Source organism: Tachyglossus aculeatus, chromosome 1 (genome assembly GCF_015852505.1).
Source record: "Tachyglossus aculeatus isolate mTacAcu1 chromosome 1, mTacAcu1.pri, whole genome shotgun sequence".
Classification (NCBI taxonomy): domain Eukaryota; kingdom Metazoa; phylum Chordata; class Mammalia; order Monotremata; family Tachyglossidae; genus Tachyglossus; species Tachyglossus aculeatus.
In genome coordinates, this window is record NC_052066.1 from 149,354,126 (window position 1) to 149,380,332 (window position 26,207).

Here is a 26,207-nt window from a genome sequence, read left to right on the forward strand (position 1 = left end):
CGCTATGTGCAAAGCACTGTTCTAAGTGCTGGGGGGGATACAAGGTGATCAGGTTGTCCCACATGGAGCTCACAGTCTTAATCCCCATTTTACAGATGAGGTAACTGAGGCAAAGAGAAGTTAAGTGACTTGCCCAAAGTCACACAACTGACAAGTGGCAGAGTTGGGATTAGAACCCATGACCTCTGGCTCTCAAGCAAGTGCTCTTTCCACTGAGCCACGTTGCTTCTCACTCAGTTGGAGATATTAAGGAGTAGGATACAGATCCATATTTCAGACTATTTTGAGTCACATGTCTAAATCTCCTAAATAGAAACTAGCTAAAAATTGGACTAATTACATTTTTGATTGCTTTTACTGTGGCAATATCAAGCAAATCAAATCCTTTAATGATAATTTGCTACCAAATGAGGCTCCTAGAGTTCTGAAGTATATCCTCTAACTTGAAATTAATGGCCATCCAAATTATGTAATTGTCATAAAATACTTTAAAAAGAAAGGAATGTAGCTAATTATTACTAAGCAATGCAAAGATACTCTAGTGCTCCTAAATCAAGATGATCTGAAATTTTAGGGGACAGCCCCAGCAAAAAACAATATGCTTCAAAATGAAAAAAATAAAATGAAATTAACATTCTTCCACTTAAAAATGTAGTGGGATTACGATTTGAGAAATGATATTTTGTTGGGTGGAATGACCAAAATAATGGTCATCAGATGCATCTTAGAAGTCTGAGGGAAAAGAATCTCACTTGAAATAAATGATTTCAAAGATTTTTTCAATTAATTAATTGAAGGCTAATACATGGATTGTGTCTTTTTCCTAATCCAGCATTGCTGAGCCTGTCGTCTTTACTAAAATAAATAAATAAATAAAATCATATTTGGGGAGGGAGAACAGAAGAAGGAAAGAAATGCAATCATAGTATAAAGACTAAAATCATGTCAGCCAGTTGAATAAAATAGTTTATCATCATTTTTTTCCAAATTTTTGCATGAAATATGATAAATGAGATGTTTCTTAAACAGAGTACTTTTCAAAAAGAAAGATATTTATTGGACCCTGAGACCCACGTGGGGCAGGGACTCTGTGCGAACTGATTAATTTGTATCAACCCCAGCACTTAGAACATTGTGTGGCTCATAGTAAGCACTTAAATACCATAAAATTAATAATGATAAAAATGTTTTCTATAGACTAAGCACTAGGGTAGATACTTAGCAGGTCATCTTGTATCTGAAAACTAGAATGTTAGAGCAAATTCCTAAAATTTCAGGTTCGAGACTACTTGGGTAAACACAGTCTGGAGTGCAATGTATATTATAAATTCCATTACATTATATTAAATTCCATTAAACATCATTGAACCTTTTTTCCACTGAAATGGCACATTCTAATTTTTTATGGTATTTGTTAGCTGCTTACTATGTGCCAGGCACCATGCTAGGGACTGGGGCAGATACCAGTTAGGTTGGACAAAGTCCAACTCCCACAAGGGGTTCACAGTCTTAATCCCCATTTTACAGATGAGGTAATTGAGGCATAGAAAAATTATCCAGGCCCATACTCTATTCACTAGGATACACTACTTTTCAGTTCAGTCAGTCAGTCAATCGCATTCATTGAACACTTACTGTATGCAGAGCACTGGCTTGGGAGAGTACAATATAATAGACATATTCCCTGCCCACAGTGAGTTTACAGTCTAAAGGGGGAGACAGACATTAATTTAAATAAATTACAGATATGCATGTAAGTGCTGTGGGGCTGGGAGGGGGGGATGAATAAAGGGAGCAAGTCAGGGCGATGTAGAAGGGAGTGGAAGTAAAGGAAAAGAGGGCTTAGGGAAGGCCTCTTGGAGGAGATGTGCCTTCAATAAGGCTTTGAAGGCGAGGAGAGTAATTGTCTGTCGGATATGAGGAGGGAGGGTGTTCCAGATGAGAGGTAGGACTTGGGCTACAGGTCACTGGCGAGAATTATGAGACTGAGGTACAGCAAGAAAGTTAGCATTAGAGGAGCAAAGTGTGTGGGCTGGGTTGTAGCAAGAGAGTAGCAAGGTAAGGTAAGAGGAGGCAAGGTGACTGACTGCTTTAAAGCCAATCATGAGAAGTTTCTGTTTGATGTGGATGGGCAACCACTGGATGCTTCTGAGGAGCGGGGAAGGTTCTTGAGGAGTGGGGAAACTGGATAAATCAAAGCATTGCCTTTCAAACATATTCAGTTATGAGAAGCAAAAAACAAACCCTGGCTTCATCTTGGTGCCTACCTCTATTATTTTGTTCCAGATGGGGCAGTGACTGGAAGCATCCCAGAGAGTGACGTGTTTATCATATCCACATGTCAAGAACTGAGTTTTAGAGGAGTGAATGGCTAGTCCCCACAGCTCATCAGTGTGACCCTATTGAGCACAAAAGATCGACAATGGACAACATAAATAACTCCATGATTTTAGTGAGTTAACCCAACATGACTTTTCTAATCTTCATAATATCAAAGTTGCTCCCTTCTCATGTTTCATTTATCTGCCAACTTTGCAATTATTTTATCAATTTCTTTCCTCCTAAATTGACAGTAGTAACAGATGAAATCAGGAAGGAAAAGAGCTCTATGCAACCATATGATTACCTATTGCACCTTAAATACCTTTGAAGGACACTGTTACAATTTCAATGGAAAAATAGCTGACCGGCCCAATTTGGGTAAGACGTACCTGGGTAATTGGATAAAAGTCTCCTGTCAGCGGGCCTTGTAAAACAAAGTTTCTAGTAGTGCCTATTAACACAACGTCACCTTTTCCTTCGGCTACTGTCCGGATTGGCCCAAACTGCTCTGGAATCTGGTTTCAAAATAGATAGGGGAAAAAAAAAATAGGCTAATTTTCAAAACTTGGTCATGAATAAGACACATTTATATATGCATTAACTTTAAAACTGTTCACGTTATCATTACTATCTAATGGAACAGAATCCAAGATGTTAGAATATAATAATAATAAGAATAATGATGGCATTTATTAAGCGCTCACTACGTGCAAAGAACTGTTCTAAGCGCTGGAGAGGTTACAAGGTGATCAGGTTGCCCCACGGGGGGCTCACAGTCTTAATCCCCATTTTACAGATGAGGTAACTGAGGCGCAGAGATATAGGCCAAACTAAGAGAACACATTTATTATTTAGATAGGAATAATATATAATAATAATACTTTTGAAAGCTAGACAGATCCCTAATGATTGAATTTTCTACTAAAAGAAGAATAAATAGAGAAGCAGCATGGCTCAGTGGTAAGAGCACGGGCTTTGGAGCCAGAGGTCATGGGTTCGAATCCCAGCTCCGCCACGTCTGCTGTGTGACCTTGGGCAAGTCACTTAACATCTCTGAGCCTCAGTTACCTCATCTGTAAAATGGGGATTGACTGTGAGCCCCACGTGGGACAACCTGATCGCCTTGTATCCCTCAGCGCTTAGAACAGTGCTTTGCACATAGTAAGCGCTTAACAAATGCCATTATTATTATTATTATTAATAAATGATGTCTGTTCAATTAAAAAAAATCCTGGTGCTTACATATTGGTATGGATGGTACTGAAGAGTGGATTAAATTTAAACCATTTACAAACTTTAATGTTATTTTTTTTCCAATGGTACCTGTTAAGCGCTTACTAATGCCAAGCACTGTATTAAGCACTGGGGTAGAAACAAGATGATCAGGTTGGACACAGTCCCTATCCCTGTCCCTCATGGGGCTCACAATCTAAATAGAAGGGATGAAGATTTAATCTCTGCTTTAAAGATGTGGTAACTGAGGCACAAATAAATTAAGTGACCAGCCCAAGGTCACACCACAGACAAGTAGCCGGGTTGGGATTAGAACCGAGGGCCCTGACTTCCAGGACTGTGTACTTTCCATTAGACCATGGTGCTTATTGTTAAGTAATAAGGTACCTGAGAAATTCTAAATTTTAAGTGAAAATTAAACTGGACTAACATTAACTAGGAGTAGAGAATCTACCAACATTTATTAAAACAGAAAAAGATTCAACTAAAATGGAAAAAAAAGTACTTCCGCATTTGGTGACATTGAATATTCTAGTTCTGTGAAAACAGGGTGCCATTTACTTTCATACAAGATTCACAATGCCTATATGTATTTAGGGGCCAGTAATTATAAATGCAGAATTCTCAATATTTTTATTTCTTACTATTACAGATGTAATGATAAATATTAAAATCTCAACATGCAATTACCAGTTCAAACCAAAAATGTAAAATCCTATTCCCTAGTAATAAATAAATCCCCAAATATTAATTGATTTTTACAAAATCAAGTATTTCATTCCAATTCATTTCTGATTCAACTATACATTTTTTCAAGTGACAATTTACAGTCTCCAAACTTATAAAGGAAAAAAGGGGGAAAAAAAGAAATCTTCAAGTTCAAAATGAAGCTTAAGGGTTCCATTTGTCTCACCTCAGTTTTATGAAGTTTTTGATAATTTCCATTCCAAGATATTAATTTTCTGTCTTTTCCTCCTCCTGACACCAGGGTACCATCTCTTAACATACAAAGTGCAAAAATACCACCCTCATGGGCTCCTTGAACTGCATAGCTTATTCTATTGGTACCTAAACAAATCCAGAGACAGGCCCTTAGAATGACATTTAATAGACAGTCTTCATTCACTCATTCATTCAATCGTATTTATTGAGCGCTTATGTGCAGAGCACTGTACTAAGCGCTTGGGAAGTACAAGTTGGCTACATAACATTTTTACTGCATGTGAAGTCTGGATTGTTCAAAGAGCCTCCCCTCCCCACCCTCTCAGATCCAACGCAACAAAACTCTTGAACCAGAGATGGCTCAGCTGACAGCTCCCTGTCCAGCAAGACAGGTCAGCTTGTTCTCTCAAGTAGCAGCTCTAACTTCCTCTGGGGAAATTTTATAGCATGGGCCTTGGGAGTCAGAAGGTCATGGGTTCTAAACCCAGCTCTGCCACGTACCTGCTGTGAGACCTTGGGCAAGTCACTTCACTTTTCTGTGCCTCAGTGACCTCATCCATAAAATGAGGATTGAGACTGTGAGCCCCATGTGGGACAGGAAACCTGTCCAACTGGATTTGCTGGTATCCACCCCAGAGCTTAGTAGAGTGCCTGGCACATAGTAAGCACTTAACAAATGCCATCATTATTATTATTATTAGTAGTAGTAGTATTGTCTGATTTTTCAAGCTGCTCAATGAAAACCTGGCCAAAGGCATTGAATCAATCAATCAATCGTATTTATTGAGCACTTACTGTGTGCAGAGCACTGTACTAAGCGCTTGGGAAGTACAAGTTGGCAACATATAGAGACAGTCCCTACCCAACAGTGGGCTCGCAGTCTAAAAGGGGGAGACAGAGAACAAAACCAAACATACTAACAAAATAAAATAAATGGAATAGATATGAACAAGTAAAATAAATAAATAGAGTAATAAAGAGGAGCAGCAGGTTACTGGGGGAGTTGAGTTTGCCTGGGGGGTGCCATTCCACCTTCAAGGGGATGCCCCACCCTGGAACCCATGACACAGTGATGGAAGGCATCCCACTAATATAAACTCAAGTCCTGTAATAGATCCATGACAGCGGAACTGATTTTCCACAGGAAGGTCAGTGTGACTGATTAGTTTTCACTTATTTCCTAGCTCGACGTCTTTTCTGATGTTTCACATATTATCCCTCGTTTGGAGAGGAGATGACAATTAGAGAAGATTACTGAGTAGTACAGTGATCGTCCACAACCACTCTCCCCACTAGAGAAGCTCCACCGTGGGAGGGAAGAAGAGGGACTACTGTGACAGTTTTATTTTGGTGATTGCATTGATGTTATAACACATGCCTGTGGAAAATGATCGTGGCAATAATAAACTCCACGTTGAACTTATCTATTACCTTCCTTCTGTGACATCTGAACTACTTCACCTGAGACACCTATATGATTTATCTCAGTATAACCTGGGGGAAAAAGTAGATGATATCCTGATCTTGAGACTTGGAAAACTGAAGAACTTGCCCTTGGGAAGAACCCAGAACAGAATTCAAATCTCTCAATTTCTAGTCTAGGCAGGGTTATTATTAATGATAATAATAATGATAATAGTATTAAGCTCTTACTATGTGCCAAGCCCTGTTCTAAGCGCTGGAGTAATCAGATCATCCCACGTAGGGCTCAAAGTCTTAATCCCCATTTTACAGATCAGGTAACTGAGGCACAGAGAAGTTGGGTGACTTGCCCAAAGTCACACAGCTAACAGGTGGCAGAGGCGGGATTAGAACCTATGACCTCTAACTCCCAAGCCTGTGCTCTTTCCACTAAGCCACATTGCTTCTCTATTCCAAATATTGCACTGCCTTTTTTTATTAATATGGTATTTGTTAAGCACTTCCAAAGAGCCAGGCACTGTTCTATGCACTGGGGTAGATGCAAGCTAATCAGGTTTGACACAGTCCATGTCTCACAGTCTTGTTAAAATTCCCGTTTTACAAATGAGGTAAGAAGCCCAGAGAAGTTATGTGACTTGCTCCAGTCACACAGTAGATAGGTGCAGGAGATGAGATTAAAACCCAGGTCCTCTGACTCTCAGGCCTGTGCTCTATCCACTAGACCATGCTGCTTCTCTATTGGTCTTGATATCTTTCATTAAAATTCTCTGGAAAGAGAGGGCCAGATCTATTTGCATAATAATATTTTTTAGAGAATCTGCAGTAGATGCTTAATAACTGTCAAACTCCATTTCAAAATGTACTCATAATAATGGTTTTTGTTAGTGATTATATGTGCTAAGCATTGCACTAAGGGCTGCAGTGTATATAAGGTAATCAGGTCCCACATGGGGTTCACAGTCTAAGTAGAAGGGAGAACAGATATTGAATCCTCATTTTGCAGATGCGGGAACTGAAGCGTAGAGAAGTTAAGTTAAGTTCTAGGCGCTGCCTAGAACTTAACCTGCCTAGAATTCCTCAACAACAACTCTCTCCTCGACCCCCTCCAGTCTGGCTTCCGTCCCCTTCATTCCACGGAAACTGCGCTCTCAAAGGTCACCAATGACCTCCTGCTTGCCAAATCCAACGGCTCATACTCTGTCCTAATCCTCCTCGACCTCTCAGCTGCCTTTGACACTGTGGACCACCCCCTTCTCCTCAACACGTTATCTGACCTTGGCTTCACAGACTCCGTCCTCTCCTGGTTCTCCTCTTATCTCTCCGGTCGTTCTTTCTCAGTCTCTTTTGCAGGCTCCTCCTCCCCCTCCCATCCTCTTACTGTGGGGGTTCCCCAAGGTTCAGTGCTTGGTCCCCTTCTGTTCTCAATCTACACTCACTCCCTTGGTGACCTCATTCGCTCCCACGGCTTCAACTATCATCTCTACGCTGATGACACCCAGATCTACATCTCTGCCCCTGCTCTCTCCCCCTCCCTCCAGGCTCGCATCTCCTCCTGCCTTCAGGACATCTCCATCTGGATGTCCGCCCGCCACCTAAAGCTCAACATGTCGAAGACTGAGCTCCTTGTCTTCCCTCCCAAACCTTGTCCTCTCCCTGACTTTCCCATCTCTGTTGACGGCACTACCATCCTTCCCGTCTCACAAGCCCGCAACCTTGGTGTCATCCTCGACTCCGCTCTCTCATTCACCCCTCACATCCAAGCCGTCACCAAAACCTGCCGGTCTCAGCTCCGCAACATTGCCAAGATCCGCCCTTTCCTCTCCATCCAAACCGCTACCCTGCTAATTCAAGCTCTCATCCTATCCCGTCTGGACTACTGCACTAGCCTTCTCTCTGATCTCCCATCCTCGTGTCTCTCTCCACTTCAATCCATACTTCATGCTGCTGCTCGGATTATCTTTGTCCAGAAATGCTCTGGACATATTACTCCCCTCCTCAAAAACCTCCAATGGCTACCGATCAATCTGCGCATCAAGCAGAAACTCCTCACCCTGGGCTTCAAGGCTCTCCATCACCTCGCCCCCTCCTACCTCACCTCCCTTCTCTCCTTCTACTGCCCAGCCCGCACCCTCCGCTCCTCCAACACTAATCTCCTCACTGTACCTCGCTCTCGCCTGTCCCGCCATCGACCCCCGCCCCACGTCATCCCCCGGGCCTGGAATGCCCTCCCTCTGCCCATCCGCCAAGCTAGCTCTCTTCCTCCCTTCAAGGCCCTGCTGAGAGCTCATCTCCTCCAGGAGGCCTTCCCAGACTGAGCCCCTTCTTTCCTCTCCCCCTCGTCCCCCTCTCCATCCTCCCGTCTTACCTCCTTCCCTTCCCCACAGCACCTGTATATATGTATATATGGTTGTACATATTTATTACTCTATTTATCTATTTATTTATTTATTTTACTTGTACATTTCTATCCTACTTATTTTATTTTGTTGGTATGTTTGGTTCTGTTCTCTGTCTCCCCCTTTTAGACTGTGAGCCCACTGTTGGGTAGGGACTGTCTCTATGTGATCCCAATTTGTACTTCCCAAGCGCTTAGTACAGTGCTCTGCACATAGTAAGCGCTCAATAAATACGATTGATTGATTGATTGATTGATTAAGTAACTTGACTAAGGTCACACAGCTGGTAAGTAGTGGAACTGGAATTAGAACCCAGGCCCTCTAATTCCACAGCCCCATGCTCTTTCCACTAGGCCACACTCCTTCCTCATATACAAAGACAGAATGATGATCCAATTCTATTTCAATTGACCATAATATTTTTATCACTAACTTCAATCAACTAGATTTCCACAATCATCCTTCCCATCATTAGTAATGATTTATTAAGCACCTACTGAATGCCTGGCAGAGACCTTGGAGTAGTACATTTTTTATACAGACAATATATTTATACAAAAATTGATCTTCCATTTCCTGTAACTAACAAAAATGCATTAGAAAAACAATGTAATTCTTTATATATGTGTTTCACCTCTCCTTCACGCTACCATATAGCCATCCTTTGGTTCTGAACTGAAAATATTATTCTGAAAAGAAATGATCAAAATTTTTATTCCTCTATAGGACCTTTTCAGGCCAAACAATTTAAATGTGAATTCCCAAGAGCATTAACCCGGCTGACCCTTTTAAAGACAGGTTTTATTTAACTTTCAGGCAATCTGTGGCTTTTAATATATGCAAAAATGAGGGTGCCTACTGCCTAAAAATTCAAGTAGTTTGCACCATGATCTGATTTACATTTGTAAATTTCTAAATAATATTACAAGATAGTGTTGGTGCCAGGAAAATATGAGCTACAGAAGAAAACGTCCAAGCTTGCCAGAATGAAATAGCTCCATTTGCAGATGAAGACATTTGCAGAATATTTCAGTAGAAGCCAAATTTAACTTGGCTTAAATATTTCCTTAAGAAGGAATTGTAACAGCATCAACAATATTAAGAGGATGTTCAGGCTCACTATAGCAGGCATTAACCTTTATTGTAAAATATGTTTTCTCTCACCTTTTCCCCAAACCAAGATATTTCCACTTGAATCTCCAGTGATAGTATCCCCATTTTCAGAAAAGGTCACACAGAGGACAAACTTTGGCTTCTCTTGTTTCTACAAAACCACAAACATTTGTATATTTTCATCAAGATAGTTTTTCATTGCACATAATATTCTAGAAGAAAGTCCTATCATTTATCTTTCCATTCCACAAAATTTCCCAGAACACCTCATCTTTAGAATTCAAAAGGGTGAGTAGAGTTTTTAATTTTTTGGAAATTTTTAAATCTCTGAATATCCATTGTTGCAATAGTCTTTGTGCATCAGTTTTCTTCTCACATATTGATTTTGTTGATCAGAGGCACCATAAATCTCTTTCATGAATTACAGCATTCCTTTTAGACAATTAGGTAGGATGTATTCTAGGGGAACATTTAATTTGTGTTATTTCAATGTATGTCGGCTGTCTCTACCATTAGACTGCAAACTTTTGGAGGGCAGGAATTATGAAATAATCCTTCTGTAACAATAATCCTTCTGTATGTTTCCCTTTGAATACAGTAGGCACTCAATCGATTTTGCTAGTGATGTGATTTGCCAGTGTCCATGTCTGTAAGGGGTAATTCTAAAAATGGGAGTGTAAAAGTGTAGGCTAGAAGCTCTTTGTAGGCACAGAATGTGTTTACCAACTCTGTTGTGGAGTATTCTTCCAAGCAATTAGTACAGTGCTCTGCACACAGAAAATGCTCAGTAAATATGATTGATGGATTGAAATCATTTAATGTAATCTACTTGGGTCAAGGATGCTGAGGCATCTTCAGATGAGATCTCCTCCCTCTGCTCAAGTGCTACTCCATCCACCTGTGCTTCAGACCCCATTCCCTCTCATCTTATGAAATCTCTGACCCCTTCCCTCCACCCCTCCTTAACCTCCATCTTCAACCGCTCACTCTCTACTGGTTCCTTCCCCTCTGCCTTCAAACATGACCACGTCTCCCCATCCTAACAAAACCCTCTCTTGACCCCACCTCCCCTTCTAGTTATAGCCCTAACTCCCTCCTACCCTTCCTTTCCAAAATCCTAGAATGAGTCATCTACACCTGCTGCCTCGAATTCCTCAATGCCAACTCTCTCCTCGACCCCCTCCAATCTGGCTTCCGTCCCCTACACTCCACCAAAACCGCCCTCTCAAAGGTCACCAATGACCTCCTTCTTGCCAAATCCAATGGCTCCTACTCTATTCTAATCCTCCTCTCTCAGCTGCCTTCGACACTGTGGATCACACCCTTTTCCTCAACACACTATCCAACCTTGGCTTCACAGACTCTGTCCTCTCCTGGTTCTCCTCATCTCTCTGGCCATTCATTCTCAGTTTCCTTTACGGGCTCCTCCTCCCCCTCCTATCCCCTTACTGTAGGGGTTCCTTCTTGGTCCCCTTCTGTTCTCTATCTACACTCACTCCCTTGGTGAAATCAGTTGCTCCCACAGCTTCAACTATCATCTCTACGCTGATGACACACAAATCTACATCTCTGCCCCTGTTCTCTCTCCCTCCCTCCAGGCTCGTATCTCCTCCTGCCTTCAGGACATCTCCATATGGATGTCTTCCCACCGTCTAAAACTCAACATGTCCAAGACTGAACTCCTTATCTTCCCTCCCAAACCCTGCCCTCTCCCTGACTTTCCCATCACTGAAGACGGCACTACCATCCTTCCCGTCTCACAAGCCCGCAACCTTGGTGTCATCCTCGATTCCGCTCTTTCATTCACCCCACACATCCAATCCGTCACCAAAACCTGCCAGTCTCACCTCCACAACATCACCAAGATCCGCCCTTTCCTCTCCATCCAAACTGCTACCTTGCTGATTCAATCTCTCACCCTATTCCAACTGGATTACTGCATCAGCCTCCTCTCTGATCTCCCATCCTCCTGTCTCTCCCCACTTCAGTCTATACTTCACTCTGCTGCCCAGATTATCTTTGTGCAGAAACGCTCTGGGCATGTTACTCCCCTCCTCAAAAATCTCCAGTGGCTGCCTACGAATCAGGCAAAAACTCCTCACTCTTGGCTTCAAGGCTCTCCATCACCTCGCCCCCTCCTACCTCAACTCCCTTCTCTCCTACTACAGCCCATCCCACACTCTCTGCTCCTCTGCCGCTAACCTCCTCACTGTATCTCATTCTCGCCTTTCCGCCGTCGACCCCTAGCCCAAGTCCTTCCCCTGGCCTGGAATGCCCTCCCTCTACACATCCACCAAGCGAGCTCTCGTCCTCCCTTCAAAGCCCTACTGAGAGCTCATCTCCTCCAGGAGGCCTTCCCACACTGAGCCCACTTTTTCCTCTCTTCCTCCCCATCCCCCTCCCCTACCTCCTTCCCTTCCCCACAGCACTTGTATATATATTTGTACAGATTTATTACTCTATTTTACTTGTACATATTTACTATTCTATTTATTTTGTTAATGATGTGCACATAGCTTTAATTCTATTTGTTCTGACGATTTTGACACCTATCTACATGTTTTGTTTTGTTGTCTGTCTCCCCCTTCTAGACTGTGAGCCCATTGTTGGGTAGGAATCGTCTCTATATGTTGCTGACTTGTACTTCCCAAGCACTTAGTACAGTGCTCTGCACACAGTAAGTGCTCAATAAATATGATTGAATGAATGAATGAATGAGTCTTGCTAGAATTCAGAAACCTACAGCTGAGATCAGTAGGCAAGATATTTTGTCCAGGTGTGTATTGTTTGATTGCTAACGGAGCCTGCCAATTAACACTGGCTAGCCAGTAGCACTAGCAGTAGTAGTAGTAATGGTATTTACTGAGTGCCTAGTAAGTGTAATGCAATATGCAGAGCACTGGGGAAGTACAGAAACACAAGGCATGTTGCCAGCCTGCAGTGCAGCAGACATATGCTCCCTTCCTCTAGTTATCCATGGAGGAATGAATTCTGTTCTTCTAGGAATCAGAAGCCATTTTCTCAACCAACCTCTTTCTATCACCTCTGTCCCATTTCTTCCTGCCAGAGTTCCATGACTTTCTACCTCCCTCCACTCCTGATCCATTCCTGAAACTTCCTTTCCACCCTCTACAGCTCTGGTGCGCTGGACTCTGCTGCTGCCACTGCTATAAATCTCCCTGTTACGACTGTCCTGGACACCTTCCCACCTGGTGGTCCCTACCCTCTGGGTCTACAGTGTTCGGAAGCTGGACTGGGGAGAGCAAGGAGATACTTCGGCTTCCTCCTTGACCTCCTTATCCTCTTCCCCTCCTTGCCCCTCTGCTCCAGGATGCTGCCCACCTTCCTCCGCCCTACACTGGCTCCCTTATTAAAAGCACATCTCCTCCAAGAGGCCTTCCCCGACCAAGGCCTCATTTCTTCATCTCCCACTCTCTTTGGTGTCACCCTTGCACTTGGATTTGTACCCTTGATTTACCTCTCCCTCAGCCCCCCAGCACTTATATACATATCCATAATTTATTTATTTATATTGTCTGTCTCCTCCTTCAGCTGTAAGTTCACTGTGAGCAGAGAACGTATCTACCAACTCTGCCAGGTTGTACTCTCCCAAGCACTTAGTACAGTGCTCTGCACACGGTAAGTGCTCAGTGAATACCATTGATTGATTCCCTGGCAGTAGTGAGGTTCATAATGACAGAGTTGCAGAAAAAAAAATCCTCGAAGTTATAAGGGTAGATCCAGAATAAAAGGGAGCCCAGGAGAGCTGGGGGGAAAGTCCAGGGTGCAGGGAATGGGCCAAGATATCAATCAATGGTATTTAAATGAGGGCTTGGTGTGCAGAGCACTGTAAGAAAGTAAGAAAGCTGTGGGAAGAGGAAAGGCAGGATGGGAAAAGACAAGACTAGGCTACTTCCCTGTCAAATCTCCTAAAAAGACTCAATCCACTATCACTTCGAGAAGACATGACTTCCGTGTGGCTGGCATACGACCCTCTCTCAACCTACCTTTGGCCGGCCGACAGACTCTCTGGGAATTGGGCATAAGCTGAGGGGCAGCCAGGGCTGTGGGGATGGGAGAGCCTGAAATACTGCCTGCCAAACAGGAGCACAGGCTGATGTCAAGACTTCTGCATAAGTAGTAGTAGTTGTTGTTGTTGTTTTTGTTGTTGTTGTAGTATTTACGAAGCACTTACTGTGTGAACATCGCCCTACTAAGCATTGGCAATGAATGCACAGGCAGGAATCAGACCCGATACCTGTCCCTCTGCTGAGGGCTCCATGGCTGGGTGGGTGGTCGGAAAACACTCGGATCTTCACAATTCAGCACTGACATCATTGGGTGGACACTGGCGGGCAAGCCAAACCATATTTGGGTCCAAAATAAAATTTTTCTTATGAAAACTTCTCTTCAAAAAACATGCTTGCCTTGGGCAAACATGGCCAAGTGAGGCATTCTGGTTCTAAAACCAACCTAGCAGGGGAAAGTTACTACTCTACCCCCAGGATGACCCACTCCTTCTAGACCTGGTTAGATACTTTCTGACTCTCCATGGAACTACTCTGAGCACAAACAAGGAATCAGAATGCCTCACCTCTCCCACCACCAGAAGAGCTCAACAGTTTCCATGGGCTTAAAAAAGAGCACATGCAAATACACTCAATCAATCAATGATATTTCTTTCTATGCACAGAGCACTGTACTAAGCACTTGGGAGAACACAATACAACAGAGTTAGCAAACAAGTTCCCTGCTCATAACAACCATAAGTTGGTGACTGCAGTGGCACCAGTAAAAAAGAGAAAGGAGGGAGAGGATCTACTTTACCTCAAATAGCCCTTGTTTTTTAATAAGTGAGTTTCCTTCTAATGTCCAAAAGTAGAGATGCAATTTTCCACAGGTAACTATTATATTTGTATCAGTGGGGTGAAAATCGGCGGCAAATACAGCTTCATTGGAGCACTACAAAGATAAGAAACCTAATGTAATAAATAAATCCTTTTAAATTGAAACATAAAACGTTGACCTTTACATTATTAGTGAAAAATTCAACTGATGCAAAATACATATTTATCAAACCCAAGAAATCTTGCCTTTTTCTTATTTTAACAGAAATAGTTTTAATGCACAAATACTCTTCTATAAGAGCTCCAAGAAATTATATGAAAATACGGACACTATAGCACCAATCACTACCAGTTAAAATGGTTGCTTATTTTTATACAGAAGCAACATAGATTTTTCCACTTTCTGCATTCATTCTAAAATCATTAAATTTTGAATTTAGAGACGCTTACTGGGCAGGATTTTCTTAAAAATAACAATAAAAGAAACCCCAAACACTTCCTGTGAGAAAATGAGTTTTTCTGTTGTTGTTGTTCAGTGGAAATGTTTTGAGAAAGGAAACATTTCAATTGTGGCTGAAAAAAATGCCTTTTTTTAAGCTGCTAGGACATCCAAGTATTTTGATCGTGCTTTCTTGCAGTAGGACTTCCTTTGGCAATGCATTGCTTCGAGACGTTTACCTTAAACGTGATGTACCTATCCTCAAAATTTTACATATTGAGGAAAAGATGTCACCCTCTGGTGCCACATCAGGAACCAATGGCATAATCTAGTCTGGTTATTCATGGAGTCTCAGGTATGCTTCATCGGACAATGTAGGAAGCCTATATTTTTTGCAAGGAGAAATATCAAGGGCCCCTCACAAATCTGCAAACCAATTCCAGCACCCGGGCATATGCTTGGGCTATTGGGAATGGGGCATGGGGAGCTAGCCATGTGTGCCCAGCAATATTGCCAGGGAATGAAGACTGACTTCTCCATTCCTCTTTCAATGGCACTTGGAGACCAATAAATCTTGATGAGCTATTCTCTTTAAAGCAGGAGTCAGATTGGTAAGAGAGATTAAAGACAGGAGGGATCGGTATGTTCTTCCAAAAGGGTGCACTGATGCACCCTGTAAGAATTCAAGGAGAAAACAGAATCCAATCAGAATTTGTGTGTAAAACCTTGACATCTGCCAATTTTTCTTCCTTCTGCCAATCCCACACAGAGAGCACATGGTCATTGGAGTCGTCCACCGAACACAGGTTACTTCCTCCATTCTGGAATAAAAGATCAAACAAGAAACCTTCATTTGAACATAAAAAAAATAAACTATGATCAAATACATCACACTATTTTTGAAAACTAAGAAAATCTCCTCCTTGCCTATGCATCGAGGAGCAGAGAGAGAAAATGGGGAGACTGGAAATGGGCAGGGGAACAGCCACATGGGAACAGGCTTCATAGGAGTAGATCAAGATGTTTAGAGTGGCTGGGGAAGAGGTGATGGTGCAGATGTTTGGAGGAGGAATGGGCTCACGGCACAATGACCACTACAATGCTTAACTGAGTGGTATTCTAGAAATGATCTAAAGTGTACTTACAGATTTAGAAAAAGCAATGCAGGTGACAGCACGGTCAAAAAATCCCATTCCGATGACGTGTAGCGTATTCAAGGTAACAGAATCCCAGATACGTACGTGGGGGGGTAATTGCTGTTTTATACAAAGTGGAGGCAAAACTTAGGAAACTTTTCTATCACAACAAAATTAAATGATTACTTGAATGAAGCTTTGTTCTAACACCTCTATATTTGCCGAGTCCAACAAGAATTAGTTCTACATACACAATCTACATTATGTAAGATATACTTTGCTGAACTATGTTGAAATGTACCCTTTGAAAATCTACTGTTAGCTCACAAACTAGTTAAAAAGTATTGGCACTAAGTAGAATTTGAAAAGGTTTTTATCTTCCTTCAGGTTTGTCCCCAAAAGATTCAGCCTAACATCTCATTCACTTTTTTTTAAAATCTAGAATACAACTGGATTTTGTATTTGAGGTATTTTAAAAAAATATCTGTACAACTGAGATTTGTACAATGAATTGGCTAGCAGATGTTCAAAGGCAGATTAATTTGAACTAAGAAGATGAGATCTGATGTGTATTTATGTTTCCCAAGAACTATATTATATTTGACTGGGCACAGAGAACATCATCATTTTCAAAATAGCCTAATATTATGCTTGACACTATAGTGAAGAAGTAATTAAATTCACATTTCCACTCAGATTAATATGAAACCACAACAGTCAGTTTTGGAGGATTATTTATTTGTATTTCTCTCTAGGTTATTGAAATTAACCTAAGGCACACGGTAATTAAGAAACCAAAAGATCTAAACAGCAAAAGAATGAAATACACTTTGAATCCTCAAGAGGGGAATCTGTTGAGCTTTTCAAAGTTTTTTCTTTTTTTCAAGATCACATAATGCAGCACAGCAAAAAACTATAGTCACCAACATACCTATACACCACATACACACTTCCTGATATTGGTTCTCCATTATTCCTAGTATCTCTCCTAATAGCAGTACACTATTTACAAACAAGAGGATTAGATTTACTTTTCTCCCATATGATTTTATTAAAATATTTCCTAACTGTGAAAGAAAGCTTCATGTTTCTGAGGGAAGTGTCCTGTAGACTTAGGTATAGAATTAAAATACATTTCAGTCAAAAAGCATGCTCAAAAATAGTAGGCAGGCATGATATACAGCATTATTTATGTTTATTGCAAATACAATTGAATGTGTTTTATAAATAATACTTTTGGTTAATCAAGGCAATATTCTATCAGGCTCCGCACAAGTACATTTTAGAAATATGAGAAAAAACATATTTTGAAAATCAAAGAACCACCAGCTCAAAACAATGATGCCAAACCTTTTCTGCAAGGAGAGGTGAGCCTTAAGAATTCCTAGAATTATTGGGTTTTAAATTGCCATGATTCTAGTGAGCCATTAAACAAACATGTTCATCATCTTCAACAGCCTTTATTGGGCACCTACTGGATGAATATGTTAATTCTAGCACTCATACAATAATATCCATCAAAAATGTTCTTATGAAATATGGGCTCATTACCCCAAGAACGAAAAATGTTAACTCACTTTTCCATCCTTCGATGTACCTGCAACTTGGCCTGTTGCTATGGTGATTCTATCAGGATGAACAGCCAGGCTGGAAAAAGGGATATTTGTCAAGTATACACTTAGGAAGAAAGCTTTAGTGTATCCCAAGTGTAATTTACATATACACATTTACCTCTAAGAAATATCATTTCTAAACAATCTGTGGACTCCAACTAAATTCACTCATCATCCATTTCTCCCCAAATCATTCCATTTTTCATTTGGCCGGTTTATATCATTTTACTTCTCAATAAAGAAGAACAAAACCCAAGTTGGGGTGCTTTGGGCTTTTCTTAAAGCCTCAAGTAGGGGTGTTTGGGCTTTCTTTTAAGCGTTAAGGATGAGAAACGAAACAGGAATTGTACTGCCGTTAACAATTCTTTAAGAGATAGTCATGATATCCTCAACTGAGGGAAATTAGGGAGGGAAAATCCTCAACTGAGGGAAAACCACTCCAAACTATAGTGGTTTGCTGTCCATTCCACCCATCCACTTCATCTTCCTCCAAATTCACTCTTCTGGCCTTTGCCTCTCTACAGGTGCAAAGAAGACACCCTGTTAGTGCAGTTGTGTACATGGAGGGTCAAGGAGGCGAAAGACAAGATGATGGAGGTGAGAGAAAGAGCAAAGGGGATAGCACTGTATGGATCACTTCTCCCTGCTCCCTTTTTCTCTCCTCCCCTCTCCCCATATATTTATCGTGTGTTAATAGCAAGTCTATACCCAATTTATTTTAAAAGTTCATTTTAGGAATAATGAAATAGTCTGTAACGCAACACTTACCACTTTACATCGTCGTTGTGGCCAGTGTAATGTCTCTGAAGTTGTTCCTCAACATTGTACAGCACAACCACTGATGCAATGAAGTAGACAGTCTCGCCCGTCGGGAGTAGGTAGAGGTTGTTCCGGCAGTCTCGACCCCGATATCCGTAACTTGTGTTTTTGTCAGGAAAAAATCTCTTTTTCAGTACGCGTAAGCTCGCTGTGGGCAGGGAATGTGTCTACAAGCTCTGCTGTATTGTACTCTCAAGTGTGTAGTACACACTAAGCACTCAATAAATACCATTGATCGATTGATAATGATGGAGAGGGTTCACTCCTCCCTGTTGCCCAAGTCCCAATCTGCTAGCAATGTCATTCACTAAAGGAACGGTCCTTTCGTGGCCTGAAAAGTTTCATGCCCCACTAAGTCCCATACTGAATTAGCAGGGAGGGAATTGAGCATGGAGGAAAAGTAAGATATTCACCCTCCGGGGAGAGTGTAAAGTTTATTCTTCCCACCTTCAAAGCCTTATTGAAGGCACGTCTCCTCCAAGAGGCTGGGTTAGAGACAAGCTAATCAGACTGTTTTTCTCCAACCTCTTTCTTCACCACCTTCCGTACTACGACTAGACTAACACATCAGCCTCCTCGATGGTCTCCCTATCTCCAGTTCACACTTCGTTCTGCTTCTCTGATCCTTTTTCTAAAGTGTCATTCATTCAATCAATCAATGGTATTTACTGAGTGCTTACTAGGTGCAGAGCACTGGACAAAGCGCTTTGGAAAGTACGATACAACTGAGTTGGTAGACACAATCCCTGCCTACCAGGAGCTTACAGTCCACAAGGAGAGGCAGCCATTAAAATGGATCAAGGGATAGGGGAAATAGTAGAGTAATACATCTCTCCATTTTTCATAAACCTCATAAACTAAGCCCCCCTTTTCCTCAGCTCCTCCTCCCTTCCACGTCACCTCAACTTGCTACCTTTGCTCTTCTCCCCCAGAGCACTTATGTTCATATGTATATATCTATAATTCTATTTATATTGATGCCTGTGTTCTTGTTTTGATGTCTGTTTTCTCCCTTCTAGACTGTAAACTCGGTGTGGGCAGGGACTGTCTCTCTTTGTTGCTGAATTGTACTTTCCAAGCACTTAGTACAGTGCTCTGCACACAGTAAGCACTCAACAAATATGATTGAAGTAATGAATGGTTGCCCATTCCTCTCTGCCCTGTGGAAATTTTGGGCCCTGGCTTTAAGGCCCATCAGGCCTATTGTTCCATTGGAACCCAGTTTTCATTCCTCCCAAGCTAATTTGCTTACTGTGTCTTGCTCTCATCTTTCCTTCTTCTAACTCCTTGCTTGTGTTCTTCCTCCTGCCTGGAGCCCCTTCCCTCTTCAAACCCACCAGACCACAGCTCTCCCGATCTTCAAGGCCCTTCTGGAGTAGGTAGAGGCTATTCCCCAATTAGTTTCTTCCTCTTTAAATTATATCGATTCAATACACGCCACCTAGTTTGCATGTATAACCACCTAGCGATTTGCCTACTTTATTCTGACAGCCTTCTGTTACCTTACCTCCTTCCCCTCCCCACAGCACCTGTATATATGCATATATGTTTGTACGTATTTATTACTCTATTTATTTTACTTGTACATATTTATTCTATTTATTTTATTTTGTTAATATGTTTTGGGTTTTTTGTTGTTGTTGTCTCTCTCCCCCTTCTAGACTGTGAGCCCATGTGAGCCCACTGTTGGGTAGGGACCGTCTCTATACGTTGCCAACTTGTACTTCCCAAGAGCTTAGTACAGTGCTCTGCACACAGTAAGCGCTCAATAAATACGATTGAATGAATGAATGTTATACTAGAAGCTCCTTGAGGACAGGGGCACTGTCTTTTACCTCTACTGTATTCTCCCAAGAGCTCAGTCATGCTCTGAACATATTAAGGACTCAGTAAATACTTCTGATTGATTGATCCACCAAGACCTAAAACATTCAGGAGTGATTCTTATAGCTCCTGGCAAAACTGTACTTATAGCTTATTCTTATAGCTTATTCTTATAGCTCCTTTTCATAAGATACTTCTAATAATGATACACAGACCAAAATAACACTGATGAAAAAATTTGCCCAAAATTACCTCATACAGTCTCTAGGCACTCATCATTTAAAGCCTTAAATCTCCCAGACAACAAATTCAATTTGGAGCTTTCATGAAAGGATTTTTAACTTGTTTAATTCTTTCTGTCCTGGGTGGTGTCTGATGCTTTTTTTCTGAATCAGGCAAATCCTTCAGAGTGGAAGAAAGCCTTCATTAAGTTGAAATTTTGGTTTAAAGAAACAGCTATATACCAGTTATTGGTGGGCACCTTTTTAGTATTCTTTGAGTGGTGGGGAAGTTCAAAACCTCCTCATTTGAAGTTTAATTCTATTTATATAACCAACTTTGGTGATGAAAAAAACTAATATTTTTAAAAGAAGATACTTCTTGAATAGGAACCATTGTTTTAAGGGACTTAGAAACTTGAATTGGAAGTAGACAAAGACAAGCTTCTACTCTGACTCTTCCTCCTAGCTTGAACTGAAACCGAATCATTTTGGACACGTGAACCAGAATTGAACTGCAAAATTCCAAGCTTGGATTGCTTGATTTAGCCGAAGTAAATGTTTATGGGAGAAATGTATTCCAGTCCTCAGACGTAAAACAGGAGTCAGCAACCCCCAGCCGACGTGGTAGAGAATGGCCCACCAAGCCACCCATCTGCCTAAGGCTGAGGGTTCAATGCCCTTTTCTGGGCCTGCCTCACTATTCCCAGTTACTACTACTACTACTACTACTACTACTACTACTAATAACAATACTAATAATAGTACTTGCTAAGCACTATGTGCCAAGCACTTTTCTAAGCACTGGGATAGATACAAAATAATCAGGTTTGACCCAATCCCTTTCCCACATTGGGCTCACACTCTAAATCCACATTTTACAGATGAGGTAACTGAGGCTCAGAGAAGTTATGTGACTTGTCCAAGATGACACAGCAGACAAGTGGCAGAGTCAGGATTAGAATCCAGGTCCTTTTGTCTCCCAGGCCCATGCTCTATCCATTAAGCCAGGCTGCTTCTCAAGCAGCTTCACGGTAGTTTCTCTGGGGACTTTTACCTCCTCTGTGCTCCTCTCCTCACTGGCCCCTCACCTGTCCACTTTTGCCTCTGCTCAGGCCCACAGCACCATGTGAAGCCTGGGTCGGCAGCAGCTGCATTTAGATTGCTGATGCCTGACTTAAGATGCTTCCAGAGATATATGCCTGTCTACTCTAATATCTGAAGCTCTCTTAACCTATTTCCTATGCTCATGGCCAAAAGAACCCTAGAAAAGCCTATATTTTTGTCTAACAACTCTCTTGGTGCAATTTAATCCCCTTCTTACTGTGTATGTAGAATCACTGCTCATTCCCCTTTAATAAATAATAATAATAATAATAATAATAATGATGGCATTTATTAAGTGCTTACTATGCAAAGCACTCTTCTAAATTACAAGGTGATACGGTTATCCCACGGGGGGCTCACAATCTTAATCCCCATTTTACAGATGAGGTAACTGAGGCACAGAGAAGTTGCCCCAAGTCATACAGCTGACAATTGGCGGAACTGGGATTTGAACCCATGACCTCTGATTCCAAAGCCTGTGCTCTTTCCACTGAGCCATGCTGTTTCTTTAAATCTATACAAGCTTGTAGACATGAATTACTAAAACCCTCAATTCTTTTCTTCTCCACAGCACTGATCCAAATTCCTTTCCTTCCAGATTCTACTTTCCACATTTTAATAATTTCATACTTTTGTGGCTCTGTTCTGGATTCACTCCAAGTTTTACAGATTGCTCATATTCTGAAACCCTAAAGTTGACTCATCAAAATTCCTTCCTTTTATACTGCTTTATTATTAAAAGAAACCACAGGCATAAACATTACATTGCTAATTCTTTCGTTCTTTGTACCCTAAAGCCCGCAAGCCCTTTTCTGCAACACTTCCAAATCGCTGTATATACTTCACTTTGCTCCTGTGTTGTTCATTTCTCTTTTCTAAATGAAGCACTTGGCTTTCATCTTATTTCTGGCAACTTCTCCAACTTGCCAATTTTGAATTCCAATCTTGCTTTCCCTTTGGTGGTCAACCACCAAGCATATGGAATGAAGGAAAAGCTACTGGTATCGATCAATAACTGTGGAATAGTAATTGAACTTTGTTTCCTCCCTTAATGGTATTTACTAAGTGCTTACATTGTTCCAGGCAGTGTACTAAGTGCTGGGGTAGAGAAGCAGCGTGGCTCAGTGGAAAAGAGCCCGGGCTTTGAAGTCAGAGGTCATGGGTTCAAATCCCGGCTCTGCCAATTGTCAGCTGTGTGACTTTGGGCAAGTCACTTAACTTCTCTGGGCCTCAGTTTCCTCATCTGTAAAATGGGGATGAAGACTGTGAGCCCTCCATGGGACAACCTGATCATCTTGTAACCTTCCCAGTGCTTAGAACAGTGCTTTGCACATAGTAAGCGCTTAATAAATGCCATCATCATTATTATTACTATACAAGCTAATCAGATTGTATTAGCCCCATACTAGAGATGAGGTAACTGAGGACAGAGAAGTAACTTGTGCAAAGTCACACACATCAGACAAGTGGCGGAACTAGGATTAGAACTCAGGACCTCTGATTCCCAGGCCTGTGCTTTTTCCACTGGGACATGCTGCTCACTTTTCAAGTTGGTGCTGGGCAAGTATCTTTTTCCCAGTTTTTAAAATTGGTTCCTTTTTTGAAGGAAGTCACTTTACCAATCCCAGTGAGTTCTTGAAAGAATCTGCAATTACTTCAGCCAGTTTTTTTCCAGTGACTCATACAACATTGTAAACTTTAAGGTCCTAAATTTGTTTAAAAGTATTTAACTCACTCCTTAGTCTAGCTGGCACTCTTGTCTATCCTCCCCAGAACTGATCTGCTTTGCCTATTAGATTGCAGATGACCTTTCTTTAAATATAAAAACTGGAATGGAAAAGCAACCACTAACTTTTAATCATCTCTTAGATTCATTTTTGCTTTTCATATGGGATTTTCTTTGCACTTCTATTGTATTTGATACATTTAAATAATATTAAATTAATATCCTTAGGCCTATTGCATGGTATATCTCATATCTTTTTGATTTTATCCCTATCTTACCATACATTTAATACATATTTGTCGCTGCAATGTTCAACTCCAGGGGTTTGTCTAGGAGTCAATCAGTGGTATTTACTCATATTGATTGGTATTTACTGTGTGCAGAGCACTGTTCTAAGCTCCTGAGAAAGTGTAATACAATAGCATCCATAGACACAGTCCCTGCCCACATGAATCTGAACGTTTATAAGGGGGGGGATAGATGGTAAAATAAATAACAGATAGAGGAAATGGCAGAGTGTTAGATTATGTGCATAAGTGTCGTGGGACTGATAGGGAGGGTGAATATCAAGTGCTTAAGGAGTAAAGATCTGAGTGTGTAGGCAGCACAGAAGGCAGGGCACGGAGGGGAAATAAGAGCTTGGACAGGGAAGGATTCTTGGAAGAGAAGTGATTTTAGAAGGGCTCTGAAGATGGGATGAATGGTGATCTGCCAGATATGAAGAGGGAGGAAGTTCCTGGCCAGGGGGAGGACATGACAAGGGGATGGTGGTGTGATAGAAGAGACTGATGCACAGAGAGTAGGTTGGTGTTAGAAGAGTGAAATGTCAGTGTTGGGCTGTAATTAGAGATCAACGAGGTAAGTTAAGAGGGGCAGAGCTGATTGAGTGCTTTACAGGCCATGGTAAGGAGGTTCTGACATGCAGAGGTGTATGGGCAACGATTGGAGGCTCTTGAGGAGTGGGGAGATATGGACTGTACTTTTTAAAGAAATAAATGATCTGGGAAGCAGAGTGAGGTATGGACTGGAGGGGGGAAAGACAGGAGGCAGGGAGCTTTCAAGGAAGCTGATGCACCAGTCAAGGCGGGATAGGATAAGTGCTTGGAAAAGTGTAGTAGCAGATGGAGTTTGGATGGAGAGGAAAGGGAAGATTCTAGGGATGTTGCCAAAGTAGAACAGATGATCTGTTGACAAACTAAATATGTATGTTGAATGAGAGATGAGTCGAGGATACTACCAAGGTTATGGGCTTGTGAGACAGGGAGGTTGGTGATATTGTCCAGAGTCATGGAAAAGTTATGGGGAGAAGACGGTTTGGGTGCGAAGATGAGGAGTTATGTTTTGGCCACATTATTTGAGGCACTGGTGGGAGATGGCCTGGAGGCAGGAAGGAGAGAGGTCAGGGCTGGAGTTGTAGATTTGGGAATCATTTGTAGGTTGATGGTATCTGAAGCTGTGGAAGCAAATGAGTTCTCCAAGGAAGTATGTGAAGTTGGAGAAGCAAAGGGTAGCCAGACCAGATTCTTGAGGGACCCCCACAGTAGGTGGTGAAATACAGAGAAGGAGATTGAAAAAGAGACCGAGAAGGAGTGGTCAGAGAACCAGAAGGAGAATCAGGATAGTATCAGTAAAGTCAAGGTTAAATACTGTTTCCAGGGGAAGAGAATGGTCCACAGTATTGAAGGCAAAAGAGATATAGAGGCGGACTTCGATGGAGTCAATATACGTTGCCAACTTGTACTTCCCAAGCGCTTAGTACAGTGCTCTGCACACAGTAAGAACTCAATAAATACGATTGAATAATCTGCAAGTTTAAAGCCCTCTATCAGGTTTCTTCTGTTTATTTACTTCTCCCATTGCACTTATGATGGCACTTCGTTGTTTTCTCAAACTAACCTCCACTTTGTGCCTTGTTCTCATTTTTCCCCACCACTGACCAAATGCCCCATATCCTCTTCTATCCTCAACTGGAATTCCCTGCTTCACATCATGCACAGCAATGTTCTTACCGTCTTCAAAGCCCTCTAGATCACACTGCCTCCAGAAGGTCTTTGATTACTCTCCCAACTCCTTACCTCTTTACACTCCTTACTGCCACTTCAGCCCTTTCAAAACACTTAAAACTACTTAAATTTCCACAAACCTCTCAGTACTTGTACACAAATCTTATATACTTTATTATTTCCCTTATCTGTAATTTATTTGTCTGCCACACCAGACTGTAAACTCCTTGAGGGCAGGGGTCATGTGTTCTAATTCTATTTTACTCCACCAAGGATAGAGAGAATAATAGTAAAAATGTATCCGTTAAGTGCTTACAGTGTGGCAAGCACTGGACTAAGTACTGGGGGGTGATAGAAGATAATCAGTCCGTCTCCCATATAGGGCTCCAGTCTAGCGGAGAGGGATAATAAATACGTAATCTCCATTTTACAGGTGCGGAAACTGAGGGACATAGAAGTTAAGTAACTCGCCCAAGGTCACTGAGCAGGCAAATGGCAAATCTGGGATTTGAACCCATGTCTACTGACTCTCAGTCCTGTGCTCTTTCAACTAGGTCACACTGCTTCCTCATGAGAAGAGAAAACATCTGCACTGGACAGTTATTCATTGAGGAATTTGGACACAGGGACAAGAATAAGATGTTTTCATTTTATATTAATGTCTGTCTCCCTCTTCCTCTAGACTGAAAGTATAGTGATTTGCATGTAGTAAGCACACAATAAATGCAATTTGAATGAAAGAATGAATGGTCACTTCCAGCTTTATGAGTCTACAATTGCCATGATGCTTTTTGAGCTTTAGGAATTGCTTCCCTTAGAAACATCTGGGCCTCCAGGACAACTCTTTCACCAACAACTGTTTTCCCTAGGGCCCTCATTCATTGAACAACCCTTTCTCTATGCTTGTTAACATCTAAACATTTTCTTTGTTTAATTTTGTCCTTTCCACTAAAATCCCAAATTCCACTTTCAAAAAGATTGTCTTCATATAATAGATCTCCAATTAATTTCTCCTCATTGGTGAGGAGGACAATGTGATATTTGGTG

At 41.6% G+C, this 26,207-nt stretch overlaps 1 protein-coding gene across 4 annotated transcripts in view; it reads right to left on the bottom strand.

Annotated features, from left to right (window-relative positions):
- EML1 (EMAP like 1) overlaps nucleotides 1–26,207 on the bottom strand; it is a 222,856-nt gene that overhangs the window by 21,260 nt on the left and 175,389 nt on the right. For all 4 annotated transcript variants that reach the window (XR_005449835.1, XM_038744310.1, XM_038744319.1 and 1 more), the window contains 9 exons: nucleotides 18,232–18,381; nucleotides 17,428–17,497; nucleotides 15,860–15,970; nucleotides 15,440–15,535; nucleotides 14,256–14,390; nucleotides 9,480–9,579; nucleotides 4,469–4,623; nucleotides 2,712–2,837; nucleotides 2,268–2,399 (listed from right to left, as the gene is read on the bottom strand). Coding sequence is in view for 3 of the 4 variants with exons in the window: in XM_038744310.1 (XP_038600238.1) it covers nucleotides 2,268–2,399; nucleotides 2,712–2,837; nucleotides 4,469–4,623; nucleotides 9,480–9,579; nucleotides 14,256–14,390; nucleotides 15,440–15,535; nucleotides 15,860–15,970; nucleotides 17,428–17,497; nucleotides 18,232–18,381 (1,075 nt within the window). In the remaining variant the exon portion in view is untranslated. The remainder of the gene's footprint in view (nucleotides 1–2,267; nucleotides 2,400–2,711; nucleotides 2,838–4,468; nucleotides 4,624–9,479; nucleotides 9,580–14,255; nucleotides 14,391–15,439; nucleotides 15,536–15,859; nucleotides 15,971–17,427; nucleotides 17,498–18,231; nucleotides 18,382–26,207) is intronic.